The sequence below is a fragment of the Lipotes vexillifer genome, unplaced genomic scaffold, assembly GCF_000442215.2.
Source record: "Lipotes vexillifer unplaced genomic scaffold, Lipotes_vexillifer_v1.1 scaffold428, whole genome shotgun sequence".
Taxonomy (NCBI): domain Eukaryota; kingdom Metazoa; phylum Chordata; class Mammalia; order Artiodactyla; family Lipotidae; genus Lipotes; species Lipotes vexillifer.
Window position 1 is genome coordinate 577660 of NW_006781879.1, and position 26871 is coordinate 604530.

Here is a 26871-nt window from a genome sequence, read left to right on the forward strand (position 1 = left end):
CACAGCGATGAGAAGCAAGCGCACTGCAAAGAAGAGTAGCCCCTGCTCACCGCAACTAGAGAAAGCCCACACGCAGCAACGAAGACCCAATGCAGCCAAAAAAAAAAAAAAAACAAAAAAAAAACAAAAAGGTGGAAAATTTATAAATAGAAATTTCTTTTACAAAAGGAAAACAAAGGCCCTGCTTTTAGACCTTTTCCTGGGTCTGCTGGTTCTCAATGGCCTTTAGCTCAAAATAATCCATATGCAAAAGAGACATATTTGGGGGTTGGTAACTTTTGAGAGTCAGGGTGACTGTATTTACACTCCAGTTGTACCACTGTGCCTTGGACAAGGTTGTAACTTCCCTGAGTGTTAGATTCAGTAAAACTACTCTCTAGGTTTGTTCAGAAATTTAAATGAGATAATGAGTGTTGTTACCAAGCTGAACTTGGATCTGCTCACCTGACTGGTAGCAAAGCCAGTCTCCTGGCATCAGGGATGAAGGAAAGTACAGCATTCATTGCAGGGTGCCAAGCAAGGAGAATGGGCAGCTCATGCTCAAAAGACCTGAACTCCCTAATGGCTTTCAGGGAAGGATTTTTAAAGGCAGCATTTGGGGTGATGGTTGCAGCTCATGGACTTCTCTCTGATTGGTTGGTGGTGAGATAACAGGGTGACGTTTTGGGAATCTTTATCATCAGCCTTCTGGTTCCAGCCAGTCAGGGGCCTACTGCTTGTGATCAGCATGTAATCACCAGCCTCCACCTGGCTGTGGGTCTTAGTTTCTGCAGAACAACTCAAAGATTTGTGTCAAATTGTTATGTATATCCCTTGAGGAGGAACTAGGACTCTGTTTTATCCTTAAACTATTGTTTAAGCTCTTACTAGTTTTCTTGCTTGACTGCTTTTCCTTTGTTTCTGCATTCTCTCACTTCCGTAATTAGTAACTACTTGAGTTTGCTCTTTGGGGGAGGCCTAGGGGACTAAAGCCTTTTTTTCTACAAACAAGAAGTGGGGGTCACAGAGGGGCTTTTATACCCAGGGAGGCCCCGCCAGAGCTCTGCAGGTTTCATTGTGAATCAGCAAAATGTCTAGCACATAAGGATGCTTATCACTATTATTACTGTTACTACTATTTTTTGCTGATTCTTATCTCTGATTCTCCTTTGTTTGTTGTTTTCATATTCACATTTCTCTCTCCTGTTATGCTAATGTGGAATGAGCCCCTTGAGTATAAATGCCTAGGTGATTTGAACCCTGCTTAGAAGAAAGGTTTACTTCTTTCATTTTTGAAGAAATTGAGCTCACACTGAATGATATATTGTTAAGAAATATTATTAACTTAATATTTTATTCTTTGAAAATCATTTTACTTTCTTCAAACCCACCAAATGGTATCAAATACAATTTTATAATATAATTGTTTCAAGATGGTAGTGACAGTATTGCTTTAACTATGATTTATTTTTCTATTTTTGTTTTTCCAAAACTTTAAAAATGAATATATATTACCTTTATAGTACAGAAAAACATTCATTTTTAAAAAGAACAGTGTTTTTCATTATTTTATGTATGCTAATTACCATATGCATCTTTATTTTAGAAGTATGTAACAGGTTCAGCCTATAAGATCTGTGAGTCCAACCCTCAAACAATTCTCTCTTTAAAGTGATTTCAACAAATAATGTTACAGTTGGTATATTTGATAAAAGAGTGAATAGGTAGAGAATCATTAATTGGTCCCCAAGTGTACTCCTTATTTTTCCCAAATGTACTTTTAAAGATATAATTGATATTATTAGACTAAAAGAAGCAGAACTGATAGGTTACTGGATCATTTTACAAGATATACAGCCTTATGTCTTATGTGTGTTACCTGTTGACTATTTTTGAGTGTGCAGTTCAGGGACATAAAGTACATTCACAGTATTATGCACCCGTCACCACTATCCATCTCTAGAGCTTTTTCATTGTCCCAAACTGTGCCCAGTAAACAATAAACTCCCCATGCCTCTCTCCCCTACTTGTCTCCATGAATGTGACTGTTCTAGGTACCTCATGTAAGTGAGATCATGCAGTATTTGTCCTTTTGTGTCTGGCTGATTTCACTTAGTATAATGTTTTCAAAGTTCATCCCTGTTGTAGCAATGTTATGTTATTTTAAATATCTCTTTTTTAGGTAGTTTTACTCTCAATGGCAGAGCACACTGTACAGACTTCAATTAGCTCTTATTTCCCTGTCATACAATTTTACCATGCATGCTCATACCCCAAGAGTATACAGTGTTTTTCTCTATCTCTCCATTTCCTTGCCTAATGCCTGGTGCTTAAACAGTTAAATTACAGTTGAATGAATGACTGATTGGATAACCCAGTTGATTAATCAAAATGGTTATTTTAGAGTAAATCCTACAAAGAATTCTACCTAAAGGTCAAACATCAGTCCCTGTGTTCTAGGAAATCCTATTTCTGGAGTCACCTTCAATGCTCCAAAGGTCATATAGGTCAAGATAAAATAAGATCAGAGTCATATTTCATCCATTATTTCATTAATGACACTGTAACAGCCACTAAGTCAATTACCAGCACCTACATTTACTTTCAGCCATCTAAAAATAAATTATCATTAATAGCATCAGAAAGTGAACAAGGGAGCACAAAAAGAGAGCACTTCCAATCCTTATATCCCAAATGAAAAGGAGTGGATATTGTGAACAGATTCTAATTTACATTTGATCTATAACTTAATTATAACAGGAAATTCACTTCTAAACTGCAAAGAGTTAACATTTTCAATATTTGCATTAAAATGAGTTGAGACAAAACATCTGTTCTAATTAGCTTTCATAGAAATGTTAAAAGGACTTCAGTCCCCCTTTACCATTACCACTCATCTTAGTGTCAGTCAGTAATCAGACTTCACATTATGAAGATAAGAATATATACATTAATACTAATGTCAAAATGCTAAGAGTTGTAATTATACACACATTTATGTTCAACTGATATTATCAGTGTTTTGTTTTATTTTTAAATTATTATTCTGCTCTGCTAATGCCAAGAAATCAAAAGAGTTCTTGTATCTGGATTGTTGTGATGGTTACATGAATCTACACCTATGTTAAAATTCATGAAACTGAACACATAGAAAAAAGTCAATTTTACTGTATTAATTTTAAAATAAAATAACAGAAGAAAGCTAACAATAAAATCTGTTGTGATTCAAACACTATAACATGCATAGTTGTATGTTAAAAATTATGTATATATAAAGTATATATGTTTATATATTTTATATATATAATATATATATATATATATTTAAAATATAGTTGCCCTTTTTTCCATTAAAAAAAAGACCATGTCTACCAGACACTAAAAGAACAAATCAATACCTGATCAATTTAATGGGGATAATACATGCAACCCAGTTAGACTGAGTGTTCAACTCAGACAAATTCTATTGGCTTCTCCCAAATATGACATAAATAATTAAAGAACCCAATGGGAAGGCAGATATTAAAGATTTATTTAGACATATTTAACTCTTACGTGTTTATGGTCTGATTATCCCAAATGATGCTAACTTTCATTTTGCACATCACGCGGTACAGAGTCGAAACAATGTTCTGGTGATTTCACTGCTCTAGTTATGGTTGCTTGGTATGTGAAATGATGCAGCCAAACAAGTATTTATTAAACAGAAAACTGTGTTTCTGGGATGGGGATGCAAAGAACGCAGTAACCTCCTTTGCATTTTATAAACAAACATGTAAACACGACTGCCTCCTTGGATGGGGAAGCACTCACTTGTGTCCGGCACTGGACTGAGTATCGATACTTTATGTATCTCATCTGACTCCTCCCTCCACAGTGCAGGTATTTTTATTATCTCTATGGTAGATCGTATCACCGTTTACCAAATATTCTGCTTTCCCTTTCCGTGGGAGCATGAGAATCTCTGCCTAGTTAAGCTCAGGAGCAGCTGTGTGACTTGGAACAACCAGTGAAATGCGGGAAGAAGGTTTAAGCCAATGATTCTCTTTTCCTCCCCCTCTTCCACATTTACAGTTTGCAAGTGGAAACAACTTGAGCAAAGCTTTATTAGCCAGTCCATGAAGGATATGTAGCATGAAGAAGAATTACATTTTTGTTGTTATAAGCCCCTGAGATTTTTTTTTTAATTTTTAAATTTATTTTTGGCTGCATTGAGTCTTCGTTGCTGCACGCAGGCTTTCTCTAGTTGTCGCGAGCGGGGGCTACTCTTCCTTGCGGTGTGCAGGCTTTTCATTGCAGTGGCTTCTCTTTGTTGCAGAGCACGGGCTTCAGTAGTTGCAGCACGCGGGCTCAGTAGTTGAAGCGCACAGGCTTCAGTAGTTGTGGCGCGCGGGCTCAGCCACTGAGATTTTTGAGATCGTATGCTATACAGCATAACCTAATGCATCCTACTGATACATTGTCATTTTATGAATGAAGAAAATGAACATTCAGAGACATTTAAATAATTTGTCCCCAATGAAGAGCAGTAAATGAAATAACTAAATGTAGAACCTAAGCCTGTCAGACTGCTGAGTCCTTTTTCTTAACCAGTTTTCAATGACTACTGGAATGGAATTGTATATCAATTACAAAAGTAGAACAGGGGATGAAGAAATTAAGTGTTGTATGGGCCACAGAAAGTTCCACCCCAAGTGGAGTTTAATTTTGAGTGATAAACAAGAAGTTTCCAGGCAAACTGCACCATTTTGTGAATATACTAAAAAACATTTAATTGCATACATTTTATGAGTGAATGGTATGGTGTGTGAATTATATGTTAAATAAGCTATCTTTTCATGCCCAAGGGTAAATGGTATAGTTTGTCTTTTTTTTTTTTTGAGGTATTTTCTTGCTTCAACATATATCTTAGATTAGCTGAAAAAAAAAACATAGCGATGTTACATAAAGTTTAGCATTTTAAGTATGCAGATACAATACTTCCTAACAAAGCTATAATCTGAGAGGGCTTTCACTGTGAATGCAGAGACATCTGAATGCAAGTATTAATATACACTGAGTGACTTTGTTCAGCTGGTAGTATATATATTCAACACCAGGTAGAATATGATGATTAATTTGATGACTGCTGGGCAATAAAAGTGAAACTTAACATTTCTTTTAAAAATGCACCATACATAAATTGCTTTTTAAAATTAAGCCTGTTTTCATTCATTACTTTTTCTTTGCTTTTTAAGTTCATTAAAAAATCACAAACAGGGGCTTCCCTGGTGGCGCAGTGGTTGGGAGTCCGCCTGCCGATGCAGGTGACACGGGTTCGTGCCCTGGCCCGGGAGGATCCCACATGCCGCGAAGCGGCTGGGCCTGTGGGCCATGGCCGCTGGGCCTGCACGTCCGGAGCCTGTGCTCCGCAAGGGGAGAGGCCACAACAGTGAGAGGCCCGCATAACGCAAAAAAAAAAAAAAAAATCACAAACAGTGAGATGAACACCAATTTGTAATAGGAAAACCCCATGTGAAAACACCAGGTAGAAATACTGTTTTGTTGATCTGTTAGACATTCTCTGGTCTTTACCTATGAAACAGTCACCATCTATCTTAAGCAGCCTTGGTACATCAACCCTTAAATAAAAAATGACCATATATTAAAATAGATACTATTTCTATGCTAGTTGCTACCAGGGCTCCTTAAAACACACATGTGCCTGCATGCACACACAGACCTACACAGGCCTGTGTGCCCACATGTCTGCACACATACTTGCCTGTCTACTCAGACTCTCTTACCCAGCTCTGAGCTTAGGGTTGCTCATGGCTGCTGTTCTTGGGCACACCATTTATAAATTATTTCTGTAAGAATGTACATTGTAATTCCAATCCAAGGCTCAGACAGACTTTTAGAATTATAACCCATGATGGGGCTACCTATAAAGAATCTGATCTTTTCTTAGATATATATTTACTTACATATTCATATATAATTTTTCACTGTTCTAAAATTAAAACAGGCTGATTATCTGCTTGTTTACCTGCCTGAATATGTGCTTATTTACCAAATAAATGGTAGCCAAATGGAACTAATTGAAAATTTGTCTTCCTATTAAATAGCAATTATATTTTAAATCTCTCTCTTTGTATCTTGATGTAGTTTTGACTCAGATCTGCGTTTATATGTTTGGCGGTGTACTCAGCACAGTCCTAGCCATTGTAGAGATCCAGAGAGGAGTCAAACATAATCGCAGCCCTTGTCCATCTTCCATCTGGAGATGCATGACCCATGTTGCAAAGCAGAACCAAGGAGATATTTTGGTAACACCAGGAACAGGTTGCTGAGGAATCACTGAGGAGGAAGTCATCTCTTGCACCAGAGAATCTGTAACTCTAAGCTGAACCTTAAAAATAGAGAAGAATTTTGAAAGGGAAAGTAGCCCAAAGGTTACTCTTAACCAACAGTGCTGAGTGAGAAGAGGGCTAAAAGGAAAAACAAAAGAAAAAATATGTACTTTGTCTCTTTGGGGTACATTAATCTATGTTAAGTCGTGATTCTTTTAGTAGAAGAAATACAGACTTTAAATAAGGGGCAAGTTTATTTTTATTTTGTGTTCTGGTGCCTACTGTTACAAAGTTGCAAAGTCTGTAGTATGAAGCTGAAGATGATTACTAGCGGGAAATCTAATTTTGAGCCAAAGGGGAAAAACCCACCAAATTTATCCTACTTGTTTGCTATTAACATTTTAATTTGAAAATTGTCCTACTATAATAGGGCAATGCTTCATCTAGTGCAGTATCCTTTTTATAGGAGAAGGCCACCCTGAGTGTTTCCAACAGAAACTGCACCCTTTCTGGCCCTCGGTCACGTTTACTGGGAACCCCTTTCAAATTTAGATTTTGCAAGTCAGTACAAGTTATCTCCCCTTCACTTACTAGGTAAGGAGACTGCCTTGTTGAAAAGCTATTCTGTTTATTGATAAACTCCCATTCATGTGCATGAAAACGTGTTACCATGAACTTTAAATACTCTCCAGGGAAGAAGAATGTTAGATAATTTATGTATTGAGAGCCAGCATATAAGCACATACTGGATTATCTTATTTTATTTTTACAACGGCCTGGTAGCCCAGTGAGGTGGGTATTACCACTATCTCCATTCTCCAGGTGAGAAAACCAAGGCACAGAGATTGAGAGTAAAATTTCATTTCACAAATTGTGTTATTTGTTAAGGTGTCATTTTTTTTTACCACAGTATGTATGTTGAAAGTTAACTAAAGCTGAGTCCTGTGCCTTTAGAAAACAGATATTTTTGTATAATTTGTTTTTCTCACACTGTTCAAGAATCTTGATATTCAAGTGTGAAAAACCTGAAAGACAGAGAATCTAGCAGGAGGACAACATATTTATTGTAGAGTAGGTAGTGATAAATGTTGCCCTGTATCCCACAGCCTTATTATACATGGAAGGTGTTGAGTAAGGAGATGAAGAGCCTTCTAACTAAATACCCAGCCAAGAAATGTAACAGTTTTGTGAAGGAAATCTTCAGATGATGTGTTAGCCAGTTGTTTTGCTGCTAAATAAGAAATTCTTGAACTTCAGTTCCAATTTAGTAATCTATATATAACAAGGTATATCCCTATTAATTCCTGGAAGAGAAGGTCAATAAAGGATATCCATGAGGAGTGTCTTTTGGTTATTTGAATCTCTTAGAAGGATTTTTTAAACCAACTAAGCTGCTCCTAAGAAGATGGTTTGAGTTTGTCACTCTATTCTTCCACTTTGGTCAAAATACTAGTATTATAGTCAACGGAAAGAAAATGAAGGAGTGAAGGGTATGGGTGATACATATGCATGACTGAGCCCTGAATAGCTAAGAGAGGTGACCGTATGGAATTAGGTGGCTCTTTGACTCCACAAGATCCTTCAAAATACTGTTCTAATGACAAAACGAGATGACAGATGTGAAAGTATGGTACAGTACTTTGAAAACTAAAAATCACTGGACACATGCAAGTTATTAAAGAGCAGTTCCTTTCTTGACATTTTCCTCTCTGTTGGACCGGTAGTGTTTGTTCTCTCTCTTTCCCCCCTCTTCCCCTCCCCCTCTTTTTCTCCTTCCTTCTTCTCCCCCAACCCATTGATGGGCCATAAATTAGTCACATTTTTCTTTCTGCTCACGTAAATGGTTTCCTTACCACCGTTTTCCTTCTACCACTCTTTTTTTCTACCCACTTTGTATCCTTGGAGGAATTTAGAACAATCTCTGAATTTCCTAATTTGTTTCGCTTAAACTTGCTCTCTTTAACTTCGCAGGACAGAGTCTTCTTTCTGCTCTCTCCTTATTTCTCTTCTTTGGAACTCTGCAGCTTAAAGGTAGATAGCAGTAGGTGACCATTGGTGAACTGGTTGGCTTCATTGTCTGATACTCTGCCTTTTGCATAGTAGATACTCAAAAATAAGTGTTTGCTAACTAGCTAAAGAAGAAACAGGTGAGTTAACAGATTTCTTTTTCTCCTTCAGCGTCTTAAAAAAAAAAAAAAGTGTTGACTTGCCCTAAATTTGGGAACTTTACTCAAGTGCACAGGATTCTACAGCTTTGACCGTTTACCTTAAATGTCGCTGCTTCTGCTGCTAATGCAACAGGGCAGAATATAACACTGCTTTGAGGGAAGGGAGGAGTGGTTTTTATTTTGAAGTATGCAAAAATCTTTTTTACTCTCTAGGCATTACATGAGTTTATGTCTGTTTCGTCACCTAAGAGAGGCAATGACCGTGAGGAAATAACACTTCTGTGAACTCCTCCGAAAGTCATGTTAAATTCCCAGATGTCACCCTAGAGTGATGCCGGTGGACTTTCACTCGGGGAGCCTAGAAGATTGATCCGTTTTCAGCTGTGTGTATTTGCTTGTACTCGTGAGAATTGATCTGAGGGAAACCATTCTCTGATTTGTTACAGTGATTGTTTTCTCCTTCCATCTTTTTCAAGGAAATGGCAAAAATCCTTAATCACCCCCGAGTCTATGCCTTTCTGCACATACCAGTCCAGTCTGCCTCTGACACTGTGCTCACAGAAATGAAAAGAGAATACTGCGTGGCTGACTTCAAAAGAGTAGTGGATTTTCTGAAAGACAAGTAAGTCTGTTAGCATTTAAGAAAGAACCATCTCCTTTTTTCTTTTAAAAGCATGTGGCAAAAATGCACTTATGGTAGCCACAATTAAAGGTACCAGAGAGAGGTGAGACTTTCGAAGCTTTCAAAGCCTCTAAGTTTTCCTTAGACACCCTTGATGTGGTTTCTTCTTGCCCCTCAGTTTTATCCACCTTCCATCTGTGCATCGCACCCCATTAATTTGTGTAAGGTTGCCAGTCTTCCTAAGGTAATGTGCATTGTGATCATTTCTGTCCCTGACCTAGTAGATGAAAACTGCTTTAGCTTTGCTCTGCTTAAATTTCCTTTAATGTGGCTTTTTGAAGTTGTCAACTGATTTTGACACGGAGGTAGGTCAAATCATGTCACTACAAAAGAGATAATTTTCTATGAGATACCATGTTTTTGAAGAGTATCTGAGAATGTCTTTGCTTTTACACACTTATCCTTGTGATCTTCTTGCAGAATGGGATTTATAAGGAGATTTTGGGATTCTGTTTTTTTAAAGTTCAAATTGCCATTGACCAAAATTAAGGCACATTTACACAATCTCAGACATGAATGATAATTTTGCTTCCACAGAAAACACTTGCAGCCTATAATTATATTCTTCAAAATCCTACTTCTCATCATCACCAAACGTTGAATGCCTTTTGTGATTATAAAAGGCAGGAAATAATGCTGGCCAAGGTCATACAGAACATTCTCGTCTGGGGCACTGTTCTCCCCACTGGGGCTATGTGTCATTTATCTTGGCATATTTGTGGCCTGGGTCTTTCTACTTTCCATAATTTTTTCCCATAATCTTTTCCTCTGTTGTTTTTCTAAATTAAAATACAACTCTTTATTTCCATCTTCTTGCTTATAATTGTATACCTTTGTACCAAGTACTACGTGGATACAATTGCTTTATACAAATTGTAAGCAATTATTTTTTCCACCTTCAGTTAGTCACTTATCCTGACTACATACAGATCTTTTAAAAATCTTTTTCTTCTTCTGTTTACTTTCTCCTTCCTTCCTCATCTTCCCTTTACGTGTCTAATTTTTTTTTTCACCTCCAGGCATTTCTTGATTATCCTAACTACCAGAAATAAAGACACTTGGTGTGCATTCAAGCAAATACAGCTAATTGTTCAAATATTCAAATCAGTGAATAGAAAGTATATTTATTCTAAGATTTCATAATTATAATCATTAAGTATATACAACTTTCAAAGTTGAAAACAGAATAATGATGGATCTCTGATACTTCCTGATCTTGAACAGAACTGAGAGCAAGGCTATAGAATAAGGATTTTTACATTAGATGTCTGTTGTTGGCCTGTATCCCTCCTTTGCGTTTATTCTAGCTTATTATAGGTAAACTTGTCTCATGTGAGAGAGTCCTTTTGGGCACGCTGGTGCTGGTGAACAGCATGTTTTCAGAATTGCAAATAATTGGTTACACCTGTGAAATTTCTTGCCTTTTGCTTACTAGAGCAGTAGCAATTAATGCACACAGTCCATACCTGTTGCACAAGATTTTGCCGAGTGTAGACATGCAGCCTGTTGTACAGAATGGACTAGAACACTTTCCAAATAGTTGTGTTAATGTGATTCAGTGAGGTTAAGGAATCAACAGCTCCTTTTACCTCCATTTGGGTGAGTGCTGACTCAGTTGTTTGGGAAATTAATGTTGCTACTTAACTGGGCAACAATTTCCCAACAAGTTTTAGCCTTTTATGTTACTCCAAAGATGGACCTTTTAAATCTGTTGCATTTTGAACAGTTTCAACAGCATCCATGAGCTAAATAGGGGTCAAAAGATGATCCCATCAAAGTATTAGAAGATAGTACTAAGCTCATTATTCTTTCTTTGGATTCTGAAATACACTGTGGCATCCATGTGACTTTTCTAGAACTGTCCCAACTGTGTGGAAGACTCCAGAACCTACCTAGGGATCTCCAGTATTTCCAGCACTGGAAATATCAGAGATCCCTGGAGAGGAATTAGAGATGCCTAGAGAAGACAACCTATCCCACCCATCCATCCACAATTTCAGTTTCAAGTGCTGCGACTCACTGGGACTGGAGAATATGAGTCTAGCCAGTTAGCATCTCCAGGTGATTTTTTAAAAAATTAACTCTGTACTATATATAGTTTTACAATTCATCAGAACCAAAAAACTGTATGTTTTGTCCCGTCTATCCTGTTGCTTGTAAAGAATAGTATAGCCTCAATCTTGTAAGGACTATATAATCTAACTTTACTCTTTGGAAAGGTTTTCCTGTCCTCTAAGGGAAGTTCATCTATCCAGTGAATAATTTCCAACTATGTTGGACATTTAGAAATAAATGAAATATTTTAGTACTCTTCTGCTCTGACATCTGCTTACTTTTCCCTATAAAAGCTAGCATAGCTTTATGCCAAATAGATTCATGATTCTTGGAAACACCAAAGTTTCAGGGGTTTCTATAGAACCACTAGTCTGGATAACTGATCCAGCATAAAATTGTTTTGTTCGATGTTTATTAAAATTTAATACAGTATTGTCATTCTTAGAAAGAGGGTCTGATATTACCACATTGCCCTAGTTTATGCCTAACACTAAATTCATACAATGGCTCTCACTTAAAATGGTGTGTCTGGTGTTCACTCCTTCTGTTTTTCAGAAGGAGCATAAATGTGGCCCTTTTCATTTGCATCTTTTTTCCTCTGAAGCCTTTGAAGTCTTTTTTGTAATGAACCTTTAACAAACAAGAGTCTCATTTATTTATTTTTTTCTCCAGCAGTGTGAGGCTTCTCAAATATTCATGTTATGAATTTAGGGATGAGGCATTTCCTGATCTGTTTCCTCAAAAAATCCAATCTTTAAAACAACCTACAGCATTTAAGACTGAAATCCACACTATGGAATTTTACATAAAGCTGCATGCTTTTAAGCTGTTAGTTCAGTGGTGTTCGTGGTGCCATGTTTCTCAAACAGTGGAGGTGAAATCTTTTAAATTAATTTTCTTTACAGTTGAAATTGGCCCCTGTTTTAGCTGGGAGCAGTAGAAGTTTACATATGAGCCAACTTGAAGCTGATTCATTATTCTCTACAGTTGGTTGAAAGTTGGCAGCTACTCCCATAATGGCAGCTAGATTGAAGATAACCTGGTAGTGTTAGCACGTGTGGAGGCATATGGGAATGTACTAAATCAGGCAAGCTTTGCAAAGAAAAGTGTCTAAATTACTTAATATACTAATTTAAAACCGCTGGTCATGAGCAGACAATCATATGACTGAAATTATTCTATTCAAATTTATTAATCCTGTTGGAAAATTAACTAAGTCCTTTGATGTTTTTATTTAAATGGGTAAGATGATTTCTTGAAATATGTAATGGGATTTATAGGGATATGGAAGAAAACTACATAGAACAAAGCAAGAGATGTGATTCTGGTTTGAGAGAGATTTGTGTTTTTATAATTTTTAATAAATACCTCATAAATTGTACTGTTTTCATTACCTGTCACTTTACTGGCTTCTCTGTTGTCTTTTTAACATAATACTGGGATTTTAAAAAGTAGAAAACTTGAATCATTTATTTTTATTTTCTAGTGTAATTTTAAAGACTTACTTCCCAATGAGAGGATTTTTCACTGTGATATATGGCAAGGATGTAATTAGGGTTCCCAGGACCTTGGGGCCTTGGACATAAACTTTAATTGGGTCCTACCCCATTTGAGCAGCGTTGAATTTACACAGTCAGTCCCCGACATAAACTATATTCACATATATTTTTGTAAAATGACAATATGCAGAGTTCTTTTCTCAAGAATATGTTCTAATGCTAAGTAAAAGAATCGCTTAGTCCTCAAATTCACACATGAAAGTGTGAAAGAACTATGCAAGAACGTCCTATTGATAGATACGTTTTAAGAAATGAAACGGCTGGGGCTTCCCTGGTGGCGCAGTGGTTGAGAGTCCGCCTGCCGATGCAGGCAACACGGGTTCGTGCCCCGGTCCGGGAGGATCCCACATGCCGCGGAGCGGCTGGGCCCGTGAGCCATGGCCGCTGAGCCTGCGTGTCCGGAGCCTGTGCTCGGGAACGGGAGAGGCCACAACAGTGAGAGGCCCGCGTACAGCAGAAAAAAAAAGAAAAGAAAAAGAAAAGAAAGAAATGAAATGGCTTATGAATTAAAAGACCTAACCGTTTACACAAATTATTTTGTTAAAAGTCCAGTGGACTTTTGATTTATGTTAACTAGACCTTAAACTTGGGAGACAAGGTTCTTCTCCCTCACTCAGTAAATAAAATTTGAATGAATTAATGACCAGTTTGTTTTCCTTGCAAGTTGCATGGATCTAAAGTAACTTGCACCGTACTGTTAGCGTCTTTGTGTTGACTTTTTTTTTTTGCGGTACACGGGCCTCTCACTGTTGTGGCCTCTCCCCTTGCAGAGCACAGGCTCCGGACGCGCAGGCTCAGCGGCCATTGCTCACCGGGGCAGCCGCTCCGCGGCATGTGGGATCTTCCCGGACCGGGGCGCGAACCCGTGTGCCCTGCATCGGCAGGCTGACTCTCAACCACTGCGCCACCAGGGAAGCCCCCTGTGTTGACTTTTAATTCCATGGTATTATCTATCTCAGAATTTACCATTATCATTTGTCAGTGTACTGTGTACTTCTGGATTAATTTGTCTTGTTTCCCATACTAACCCTTTTAGCCCTGTGATATCCATTCACACACCCCTAAGTTTACTATCCCCAGAGATTTCCAAGTGAAATGCCACAACCAATAACTAATGAGTACTCAGGGGTAAAGGGGAATCTTTTTGTGGGGAAAACAAACTAGAGGGGAAGTGGCAGCTTTGCAGAGAAAGTTCTGTCCTCTGACCTCTCTACTGTACACTCAGACAGTGAAGGGGCACAAGGGCATGAAGCTGGGGTCAATCTGGCAGGATGATTTCTCTGAGTCACAGTTATCTCATATCATCCAGCCTGTCCTTTTCCCTAGTTTTCCAATCTATCTGCAAAAAAGTCGTGCTCACTCATTAGTATCCTGAGTTCCTTTTCTTCCTTTCATTAGTCCCTGTCATCCGTGTGTCCATACTGGAGCACAATCTGATAAAAGGCAAATCACATTAAACTTGTATTTTATTCTGTTTATTTTCCCCCTCTGTCTAGTTTTATTCCTAGTGGCTTGGAAACGTAAATAGCAATATTTGTCAGAATAGAAGAAAAGAAAATTGCAAAAAAAAAAAAAGAATGATTCAACAAGGATTCAATAATTAAGTTTTCTTCCAGATGCATTCCCAGGTGTGTTTCTGTTTGCTGAATAACCACCTCCAAAATAATTTAGGCAAAACACTTCCCTCAAAGATGTTTTCTGGCTCTTTTTCATCACTCTTAATATCTTTAACTAGGCTGTTATTCTGGGAGTCCCTAGGGTCTTGTTCACGCTTTTGTCTTTTGTCATCTTTCTTTCTGAGGTAGTGAAGTTCTGTTCTCTTCCCTTCTCTCCCTTGCTACTTTTAAATTTTTTCAAGAGAATGAATACATATCATTGGAACAGTTATCTAGTAGAAAGTCATTTACTTTTTTCTTTTTGAACATGGTATTATATTTATATTTGGAAGATTTTGACTTCATGTGCTAAATACCATATTATTTGGGGATTACCCCAAATTTGATTAATGGGTTTGAAGGTAATTAAATTTTCTATTGATTTAGCTTTCTATTGTGCTTCTAGCCTGAAGAGAGAGAATTCTCATCACCACTCACCTCTTTCCACCTCCTTTTGTAATATGATTGTGTTATTCCTTCTAGGAACTGAGACGCTCCCTTCCCCTACTCCTTTGTATGTTTTCTCTACCTCAACGTTTTGTTGTAAACATTAGAGTCTGTCAAGCCATATTCTAATAGTAAGCATTTTTCCTTTCAGAGTGCTTCTTTTATTCCACAGGGCTCACATATTGTCAGAATGTTGTCACAAAAACCTTGGCAAGTATCTAGGTTAGATATTTTTAATCTGCACTTTATAGAGTGAAGGTCAGGGTTCACATGGTTAAAAAGACTTGTTGAAATCCCATAGCGACTTAATGCATGATAGGACTAGATCCTCAGTTTCTACTGTGTAACAATCTTCCAGCCCATTCTAATAATACCTTTTAATTAAATGATTCACTTTTTCATTTATCTGTTTTGTGCCCAGCGAATGGAACAATAACAATATCAATACTACTTAACATGCTAATAGTAATAAAACCAATAACTAATATTTTTGAGATTTACTTTTGTGTCAAATACTGCTATGAAGGCATTGTCTATATTAGCTTATTTAATTTTTAAGGCCCAAAGATGTTAAGTAATTTCCCCGTGGTCATGCAGTTAGTGACAGAACCTTGATGAAAACTCAGGCGGTGTTATTGCTGAGCCAGTACTCTATTGTTGTTCTAATCTAAGGCATGTTGCTCTAGGGATGGAGACAATAAGGTGGACTCAACAGATACTGAGAAGATAAAAATTTACAGTGTGTGCTCAGAAGGGAAGATGAGGAAGGTAGGCATGAGTGTCAAGGATGGCTCCTCGGTATCTTATCTCAAGACACAGTAGAAGAAGATGTCGTTAACCAAGATAAGGAAATGAGAAGGAGAAATTTGGGTGGAAAAGATAATGGCTTTGCTTTTAGACATACTGAATCTGAAAGGCCTTTGTAGGCAATCCAGAACTGCTCCTGCAGGCTATAGAAAATATGGGTCAAGAGCCCAGGAGGGAGATGAGGGTCTGGAGAGAAATACTTGGCAGTCATCAGCATCTGAGGAGTAGACGAAGCTGTGGGTGATGAGATCATCCAAAAGAAAGAAAACAGGCCAAGAACAGAAGTCCAGGGAACATCAAGACTTGAGTGGTGGAAAAGGAGAAAGGATCCTGTGACAGAGGCTGAAAAGGCACAATCAAGCCAGTGTAGGAGGAGACTCAGAAGGAAATAACACCGTGGAAGCCAAGGGACGTTGCAGTTCTAGGGAAATGAAAATGGTAAGGGTCAAATGCCAACTGGAGTTGCCTCCTATAAGCAGACGTGGGGCTAGGTGCTCTGCGTTATATGGGAAAATAAAAAGTATTGTTAGATTACTTTCTTTACCAAATACCGTAAGTGCTCAAAAGCTACTGAATTGTAGTTGTGGCTAATATGAGAACAAGTCTTCCTGGTCCTTGGTTGATGGCCGCATCCTCGGTTCCCAGCACAGTGCTTGGTTTGTCCCCCTTCACCTCCATATGGTTGCACTGTGTACATGGCAACCAGGGGCACAAGAACAAGAAGCAGGGATAATGTGTATTTGTTGAAGAATGGCACTTACTCTGGAACCAATAACGTTAAGGCTTAGAGTAATATTTCTCAGTCTGCTTTAATTAAAGTTCTCTTTTCATAGGCAAGAAAATCCCCTGATGTTTGCAGAGAAACTGATATATTCCCTTTAGTGGAACATAGTACTCTGCTTTCGTAGAGATTCAGTGTTCTGTGGACCCCTGCTGGCTAATAGCTAACAATACTTATTAGACAACATTTATTGAGCATATAATGTGTCGAAAGTAATGGGCAAATTATAGGGGTTAACTCATGTAATTCTCACCGTGGCACACGCGAGATAGCAAATATTATTACCCCCATTCTACAGGTGAGGAAATTAAGGCACATAGTTAAGAGACTTGCCCCAAGTTACTGTGCTAGTAACTGGCAGATTCAGATTCAGGCTCCAGCCTGTGATCCTCCAAACTTTATTTGTTGCTATCATGGCATCTAGCTTTTTCAGGTAGGATAATTTTTAGAAACATTGGGGATAATGATAATTCTCCAATTAAAAATTGTACTATACTTTTAAAGAGAAATTTTAAAATCTTACATGCTTTCTCTTAAAAATTTAATGCTTCTTTCTATAGTCAGTATGCCCTTTTTAGCTTTTACTCCCCATCCAGGTGGAGTCACTGTGTTGAGGGGGTGATAAGCTGTTTGCATGTGACCACGTGGAGGAAACCTTCAAATAGAAGTAATGAGTGGCTTACCTGTAACAACATCTTTAACTATAAGCTGTACGTTCTTCATGAAGTGTGTATATAAGTAAATAAAATGCTGTACTAATGGTTATGTGTTGCAGAGCTATCATCCTACATAACCTGCTTGTTGTAAAAACTTTGTAAGTCTTCATTTCTACCTCCTAGTTATCCTTTTCCCTAGAGCCAAGTATATTAAATATACAGCTCAAAATCCTGCTCATAAACAGCCGCAGTTCTTAGCACTGATCATTTTCTCACTTGCTGCTACATAAGGAGAGAGAACCAGTTATTGGTCACTCTTGTCTCCCCTTTCTCATCCGTGTCATCATCCTCTGATGGACATTCACTGAGTCCTCATTATTCTGTCCAGGACCTTCCATTCTTAACAGAAAGAACAGCAAATCAAGGAACATGTATAGTGCATGTAATTTTGACTGTTCTGCTAGACTTTGCAGTACTATTCAAAAGGTACCAAAACTAAGTCAGCGGCAAACAACGGGGAAAAGACTAGATAATGTAAAAGCCACAATTGTTTTTAAAGTTTGAATCTCAGATTATTAAAATCTGACCAATTTAAATTCTGGAAATAAGACCAAAAAACATCACTGTGAATTAATTCCAAAGGAGCCAGAGTCTTGCATTTATTCAACTATTATTAATTGGTTATAGAATATATGTTAGCCACTTGTTAGGTGTAGAATATGAGCACAGTAAAACTTGATAACTGTCTTTTAGGGACTGACATTCTTAAATCATAGATAATATTATATAAATACTTGTAACTACAGTGTTTGGTAAGTATAGTGAAACTCTAACGTTAATTCTGGTATAGCAGGTGGGGACGAGTATAAGTGTTTATTATAGGCTTTCCGTGAATAAGAAAGAAATACTGAATTACAGGTCTTACGTGAAAGCCAACCTCTTTTCCTTAGACAATTATACTTTGTAGGTTTGAGTTTCTTTATGATATCATAAAACCTACTGCTATTGAGAAAGGCTTTAACTAGCTTACACACACGCAAGTATATTTATGTACATAAAAATCGAAGTTCAGTTTGTCTGCGAGTGACAGAAGAAAAGTAATGGCATAAAGAAAGTAGAAGTTTATTTTTCAGTCATGCAAATGAAGTCCAGACTAGGCAGTAGGGCTTTATAAGGCTCCGGCATATCAGGGATGCAGGCAGGCTAAAGCTTTCATCTCATGGTCCAACATGGCTGCTTGAACTCCAGCCATCAGATTTGCATTCTAGTCTGTAGGAAAGTGAGAGGCAAAGAAGAGTATGTGTTCCTTCCCTTTAAATGCTTTCTGAAAGTCACACATGTTACTTTGATTATATCCAATTGGTCAGAACTTAATCACGTGTTTGCACTTGGCAAAAAGAAAGGCTAAGCAATGTAATTTTTATTTTGAGTCGCCTTGTTCCCATTTGTAAAAAAAAGGGCTCCGTTGGAAATAAGAGTAAGTGAGATAGTGGGGAGCAACTAGTAGTCTCTGTCTCAGTGTTTCCCATTTGATCACTCTTCTTGCTACATACAGAACTTATCCTTTGTCTAAGAGAGATAACCCTTGGTCTAAGAGAGATAACCCAAGCCCCATCTAGTTACCCTCTCCTACTCGTACCAAGATCTGTGGTTGATGCGCTACCCTTTTTAGAAGGTCCAGATGTGGCTTTCTGTGGACTGATGGCTATAAACTAAAGGGCAACCCAACAAATTCCCCATTTAAAATGGAGTAAAAATAAGATGATTATAACTTTTAAAATTCCCATTTGAAAAATGGGAGAATGTGAAGCACATATCAGCTACTATTCGATGGATAGTAACAAACCCTGCTTGGTAGAAATCATGAAGGTTTTCTGCCTGAGCACTGAAGGACATTCTTCAGTTATCCCATCTGATGAGCCCTGATTTCCCTCTGTGAGAGAAACTCCCTAGTTGATTGACCTTCACGGCCATATCTGTGAAAGGCATTAGGGAGTCTGATCTTCTGCCTGGGTTCTAACACTTCCATGCCTGCTTTCTTCTGGTGCTGATTAGAGACATGGAAATTGCTTTAAGAGCTGTACATGATATGCACATCATTCTGGTGTATCTTTGGCAGCTCAGTTCCCTAAAAAAATTAGTATGCTTTCATTCTGTTTGTTTCTTGTCAGTTCCATGAAGAAGTGTAGCCGAAAGTCATGTCTGGGCATAGTTTTGAACCTGAAGACTCTCTTATTTATTGACCTCTGGCCTCTGTTTATCTCCTGCCTCTGAACTTACGGATGACTCCTTTCAGACCATCTGAAACTCTCTTAATCGCATCACTTCCAGAAAACTGAGCCAATGTATGATGGGGCACCAATTCTATCTTCCATGGTATTGTAGCCAGTGCTTGTGATTGCTTTGCTTGGGTTTTGCAAACCTGCAAACCTCAAAATCACAGAATTCTCAGTCAAATTAGACTGTAGTTCATAAACAGAGATTTTCTTAGAAAAGCTCTGTTTTCTTAAATCTCAGCTTGCAGCTGGCCAGTCCTAATCTGTGTTCCTTGTTGCTAAGAACAGTAAGGGGGAGCCAGCTCATATTTAAGGTTCTGAATCATTTGTTGCACTTCTACTGCTGCAGACTTAGTTAACATTTGGTCTGTCTTCCAAGGTTCAGCAGATGACAATTTGACCAAATATTTTGCAAACATATAACTTTAATTAGCTTTCCAGCCTGCAATATGGGTTCTTTCTACCTGCTGCCCAACTAAATAAACTAATGCCATACTTTTAGGTTCTATCACATGTAGTACTCCACTTTACATGGGATTGGTTTTGGCTGTGAATTGCCAAAAACATAAAATAATATCTCAAAGAAGATAGTTGTGTATTGCCCTCTTGCATTTAAAGAAAAAATTTAGGAGGTAGTAATCTTGTGCTGGTGGGATGGTCCACAGCAGCAAGGACTCAGGATTCTGTCTTGTTGCTCAGCTCTCCTCAGCCTGAGTTTCTGTATCATGGTCCATGATGACTGCTTAAATCCATCCATCAAGTCCGCATTCCAGCCAACAAAAAGGAGAAAGAATTGAAGAAGGGTGTACCCCTCCTCTCCTTAAAAGTTACATTCTTGGAAGTTACAGGACACTTAAACTTATATCTCATTGATTAGAACATGGCCATCCCTAGCTGCAAGGGAAGATGGGAAGTAATAGTTTCTTCCAGGCGTCCATGTGTCCAGCTAATAATCTATTTCTGTGGAAGATGGCGGGAAGAGATATAGAGGGGTCACCAAAAATCTCTGTCACTACATGTACTTTTTTAAAAGTTCTCATGTTAAAGTTTGATAACTGCCCCTAAAAAGAGTTGAATTTGTAATCATAGTTCTAAGCATCTAATTATTTTTTCTTGGGTATCGTACCTTCTTTTGCACATGAACCAGTTGATATTCTTCATTTTTTATTGTTGCTGGTGGGGTTGGTAGTTTCATTTTTTTTAATGTACATATACTGAGACCACCTCACAAACTAAACAATATTTTGGCATATTATCAGTTGTCTATTTTGGGTGATTATCAGAAAACGCCATTTAAGACTTGAAGACTTAAAGACATTTAACGTCTTCATTTCTTTTCTAATGTCAAAGATCAGTGTTATCTCAATTTTTCTTGTCCTAGGTGTCCTTTTTGTATACATTAGCAATTGCCTCAGCCTCATGGTGAGTCCCTTCTTGTGGTTCTGTACCTTCTAGGGCATATCCTTCTACCCACTGCTTCTATCTACCACAGTAGATCAAAAAGTAAATGCAAAAGCCTTAAGTGTGTTTCTCCTGCTACCATCTCCAATTCAAGATGACAGTATACTGGAGTTGGCATTCTTCCAGAATTACTAAATACTTTCATGTTAGAACAGAAGAGGCAGAGAGGAGAAAATCACATTTTTCTTTTATTTGTTGGGGCAAGCTTATTTCCACCCCAGTATTTCCTCTCCATTTGTGTGGGGTTACTTGCATGATGTGCTTTTGCTTTATTTATTTTAGGTGTCTTAGATTCCTAAAGGAATTTCTTCCTTATAAACTAATCTATTTTGATCAATGAAATCAGTGGTTTCTTGTTAATAGCCTTTAAAGTGAACAGATTTCTTTTCCCTTAATTATTATTTAGAGCAAGTTGTTTTTAGTCTAACTATGTAAATAAGACCAAGCATCAAACACCTCTTAGAAAATACTGTTTTAATTCCACTGTCCAGTAATGCCTCTTTTTCATATACTTTTCCCTAATTTATTGTGATTCAATGTTTTAATTGTATCATTGGAAAAAGTATTATTCTTTTGAGTTTTTCCTTGAAAAAATTTATTTCATTGTCTAGTTTGCTCTCTTTCAAATGTTAATTCTTTTTTCTCCCTTTTAACTACTTTGTGCTTTCAAGAATCATGATATAATTAAATTTTGAAGAGTGTTTTTCTACTTATAAAAAAGTCAGAATTCATCTTAACTTTTATAGTGTAATTCCCTGAATTTTTTCTTATAGAGATAAAAGAGACTAAATTTGATGGGAAACTCTACAACATTAAGAATCGTGGTACCTAGGAAGCTTTAAAAAAAAAAACTCTTAAGTTTTAATACATTTTCCAGCAATATTTTCATGCATAAAAGATGTATGTTTTCCCTTTCTGTAAGCTAAAATAAATCTCCATTTTTTCCCCAAATAAAACAGCAACAGAAACAAACAAATAGAAAAAACAACATTTGCATAAAAACATTACATCATGACTTTTTCTCTGGATATTACTCACTGAATAATTATATTAATTTCTAATACTTATTGAGCACTTAAAAACGTCCCAGTCGCTCTTCAGATTGGTTTATATATATGAACTCATTTCATTCTTACCACAACCCTGTGAAACACGTATTTTTGACAATCACATTTTAGAGATGAAGAAACCACAGCACAGAGAACTTGAAGTTACATAGCTAGTAGGTGATGGAGAAGACTTTGAACCCTGGTTGCCTGGTACCAGAGCCAGTGCTTTTGAACTATTGTGCTGTACTATCGCACGTGCTATGCTCTGAATAAGTACTGCTCAAAAATTGGCTCATAGACCAGTGCCTGTTTGCAACCTCTTTGTCTTTGATGTACAAGATTACTGAATTTGAAAGTAAGCACTTAGATTTTCTGGTAATTTAACATTCTCAAGACATCAAATTTATGATATATTTTTTAGTAATTCACCTTAGTTGTGTTTTTAGAAATGTATCAGTCCATAATGAATTGAAAAGAAAACTGGTTATTCTCCACAAATAGTTCAAGAAGCACTGCTCTAAGGAGAGTAGCTTTTATAGCTGTTAGGTGCTTTTAAATTCATGATTTCATTCAATTCTCACAATAACCCTGCAAGTTTATGGTGCTATTCACATGCTTTAGGTTGAAAAACTAAAGGTCAGAGAAGGTACATTTGTGATGGATCTGCAATTCAAAGCCTGGTCTTTATTCTATACAGTATAGAAACTATATTCTCCCATCCCTGGTGACATTCATATTGAAACATATAAATTTGCTGAAGCCTTTCAAGATATTTTTTCTGTCGGTTATCTTCATAAAAGAGAACTTAGATTGAATAAGTAAGAATTTTTTTTTTAATTTAAAGATTCTTGAAACCTGGAGAATATAAAGAGAATAATACAACCTGGTCATGTATTAATCCTTTGTTAAGATATTATTTTTATTGTGAATTATTAGAGGCAATTCTTACTTTAAATGTATAGCGGCAACCCTAGTTTCACTTATTAAGATATTTTTATTTTGACTTATTGGAGGCAATTGAGATCTTCTGGCTGCTGCCTCTCATGGTAATGGCAGAATGTAAGGTAGCGTTCCCTCAGTTTCCACATCTATAAAATAAGCTAAAATGAGCTAAATTATTTAAAATTCCAGTCTAACTGAAGGTTTGTATCATTTCCCCCCCCTTTCCTTAGCTTTCTCCTGATGAGTTTTAGTGTTTTCTACTTTCCAGTTACTCCTGTTCTCCAGAAACCCCTTGTGGAACCTGCATTTTCCTATGCGCTCGTTCCTCCTCACGGCCCACTTTCTCTGAAGAATGACCACCCAGCGGCCTGACACCCCTCCCCCGCCTTCCATCCACTCCTTGACCCTCTGGGGTCTGCTTTCGGCCCACTCTCCTTCAATAGGTCTACTCTTGTTAAATTCCTCTTGCGGACTCCAGCAGGCAGTCGTCTTTCATGCTTAATTTTTCTTCTCTCTAACGTTGGCCGGCTCCCTCCTCCATGAATCGTGAGTCCGGTTCAGTGTCCGTCAGTCCTCGCCCCGCCCTTCCCCCCACCTTCACACTTGTGCATCTGTCTATCAGAACGCTTTTCAACGAGAGCGCTCCACTTGGGTGTTCCTCAAGCTCTCAGTCCCCACCTTTCACACTTACTCTTCCTGCCATTCTCTTTATCTTAGTAAAAGGCCCCCCTATCCATCCATCCAAGTCAGAAGCACAGTTTTTGTGGACTTTCCTCTCTCCTTTTAACACCCAATCTAATCTGCCACCAGGTCCCATGAGTTTGATCGCCCACACAACCTGTGTCTGACCCTTTATCCCCACTCTCACTACCCTCATTGAGGAAGTTCTGTGAATTGTGTTGCCTCCTAAATCCCTTCCAGGCCCACTCCCTCCAATCGACCCTTCAATTCATTGCCAGAATGTTCTTCCTAAAATATAGACCTTGTTTTGTTTTGTTTTTTTTGCGGTACGTGGGCCTCTCACTGTTGTGGCCTCTCCCGTTGCGGAGCACAGGCTCCGGATGCGCAGGCTCAGCAGCCATGGCTCACGGGCTGAGCCGCTCCGCAGCATGTGGGATCCTCCCGGACCGGGGCACGAACCCGTGTCCCCTGCATCGTTAGGCGAACTCTCAACCACTGCACCACCAGGGAAGCCCGACCTTGTATTTTTTTAAGCAAAATTCTTCCATAGCTCCCCATCACCTTCAGTACAGGAAACAGCAGCAGTAGTCGTTTTATCATCTACCACTTACTGATAGGTACTGCCAGGAATGCTGCAAAGTATTTTACATGCATAATCTCCTTACAGTTTATCTCCATTATGAGGCTTCCCCACATTGTTCTGTGCTTGTGCATGTTCCCCCCCACAGACACTCCCCCCACCCCGTACAACTTCATGAATGTATCTCCAGCACATACTACAGTGCCTAAAACAAACCCATTATATCTTTGTTGAATGAAGGATTTCTGTTGTTGTTGTCATAGGACTGATTTGTGTTGTAGGATGTGGAGATTTCGAATCCTGTAGTAGAAAAGCCTACAGGAAGGACAGCAAAGGCTTTGCTGGCTAAGGCAGGTTACTTGTCCCAAGGCAAGCGAGTCAGAGGCCCTGTAATGCAGCACACCCGCCTCTTTCATCGTCACCTGAATGCACCAGGACTCGAGAAAGGGTGAAAATGACTGTCTTTATGCTTTGATTCAGTGCATACAGCCTACTACTAGCAGCCTCATGCCGACGTGCACCATATTTTACGGAAAAATAATTGTATCCTATAGAAAATAGCCCTGGAAAGTCAGTTCTCTTCCTAGCTCTGCTTTGTCTCATTCTTCACTGCTAACCCCTTTCACTGAAAGACAGTGATTTCATTATTGTTATTGTAAGACAGCTGGCTCTTCCGGACTATTTTATATTTCTTAAGTGATCAACCTTCACACAGCATGGTATCTTATGTTTAGCAGCAAAAACTATTCTTCTTAATTCCCTTTCTTGGGTGTTTACTTTAAAATATATAAAATTTAATTCAGTTCCTCCATTCTGACGTGTTCTGAAGGGTGTAAACTGAGATTATGAACACTTTTAGTTCAGGTTACCAATAGGAATTTGACATTTATATGAATAAGAATAATATCAAGAGTTACAAAAGCTAATATAGAATTGCAAGGACTGTCAGGCTCTGTGCTTGAGGCCATAAATTGATTGCCAGCAGGGGTCAAACAGGAGTCTCTGCCTTCTCTGTACAGTCTCCCTTGGGTACGCCATTGCATTATTTGGTGCACCAGCAGAAAGGGCAGAGAGAATTTACGCCTTCTTCAAACAAATTGCTAGAATATTCACTGCTTAAGATATGTGTGGATTAATAGGACTTCTTACTTAGATAGCTAAATATAGAGCCCAAGATTATTTTTCTAGAAATAATATCAAGCCAAGGGAAATAAATCTAACAATGTAGGCAAGTATATGCAGACAGGCTCTGTTTGGGCCACACTTTATGTTTCAAGACAGGGTTTTATATTTCTGTTTTTTGCTATAAGAGCTGCTGAGAAAAAATAAAGAAACACTGATTCCAAATGAACTAATTTGGTCCTAATTACCTAAAACAAAATGCTGAAACCAGAGTTGATCCTTAAAATATAAATATGTATATGTTGCAATTTTTGATTGTCTGTTTATTTCGTGTCACCTTAATGGAATGTATTCTTATAAAAATGTTATTAAAATATTGGAATAAGCTTCTATCTAAGTAATAGAAGTTATACTTAGATATAAAATAGAAGGATTGTCTACTCGTTTGAAAATATTATGACATTGAGTGTTTTTGATAAGGATGAACTCTTAGGTCAAGCAGACCTTTAATAGCCTAAAATTGAATAATACAAGTTCGTACATTATTATTACTTTTGGTTCCTTATTGTGGTAAGGGTGTCCTTTGTGAAGGTAGGAAGTGAATTCTTTTTGTTCTACATTCCCTCACAGGTTATTTAAATGAAGTTACATCCGTATGTAAACTAGGTGTGTTTTCTTGGTGGCAAAAGGGAGGTTATACCTGGACTACCTTATTTTATCTCTGTTGCTTTGTCATCTGTCATGTGTCTCATTCGTTCAGTGTTTGTTTTGTTTTGGTTTTGGTTTTTAACTAATTGGTTTCTATTGTCCTCATCACTGAGTTATTCCTTTTCTTTTCTCTCTCTCTCTCCGTTTTAGGAGAAACTATTTCTTCAGGTACCCATTTGTTGCAACACTGTGGATGTATTATTATTTTTTTCCTAATTAAGATCCCATGTGGTATTCTTTCTACTGCTGTGTCAGGTGCTGTGGACAGAATTAGAGTTTCTAAAGGAGTTTTGTTTTGCATTAAAAAACAAACTGGAGGCTAGATGGCATAAATATTAGTGGCTTAGGCTATCGTTAGATATAGGAAATTTAAATAATACCTTTGCCAGAAGCCTCAGAAGTCACTGAGTTGTAGCAGTAAATAGCCCATGCTTCAGCTGTTGTACATGGTCAACTGCTGTCTTGTGCAGCATGCATTATGGTGACTTTTTTTTTTTTTGCGGTACGCGGGCCTCTCACTGTTGTGGCCTCTCCCGTTGCGGAGCACAGGCTCCGGATGCGCAGGCTCAGTGGCCATGGCTCACGGGCCTAGCCCCTCCGTGGCATGTGGGATCTTCCCAGACCGGGGCACGAACCCGTGTCCCCTGCATCGGCAGGCGGACTCTCAGCCACTGCGCCACCAGGGAAGCCCCCATTATGGTGATATTTTAAAAATTTTTTCTTAATTAATTGGCTGTACATAGGAATCACCATCCATACAGCAGTAGGCAAAATATAACCTATTTAAGCCTGTCTTTCAAAATGTTTCATATGCCGCAGGCCACTAGGAGATGCTAAATAACAATATGGCTATTTAATTTACTTATTTCAACTAGCATTGAGGAAAGAATCTTAAAAGTTGCTTCTAGCTTTTTTTTTTTTTTTTTTTTCC

The 26871-nt window shown here is 38.0% G+C and overlaps 1 protein-coding gene across 1 annotated transcript in view; it reads left to right on the forward strand.

Moving 5' to 3' along the window:
- The window catches only part of CDKAL1 (CDKAL1 threonylcarbamoyladenosine tRNA methylthiotransferase), a 667990-nt gene that overhangs the window by 422991 nt on the left and 218128 nt on the right, over positions 1–26871 (forward strand). Inside the window, exon 11 of the mRNA XM_007454853.1 lies at positions 8956–9101. Coding sequence (XP_007454915.1) covers positions 8956–9101 — 146 coding nt within the window. The remainder of the gene's footprint in view (positions 1–8955; positions 9102–26871) is intronic.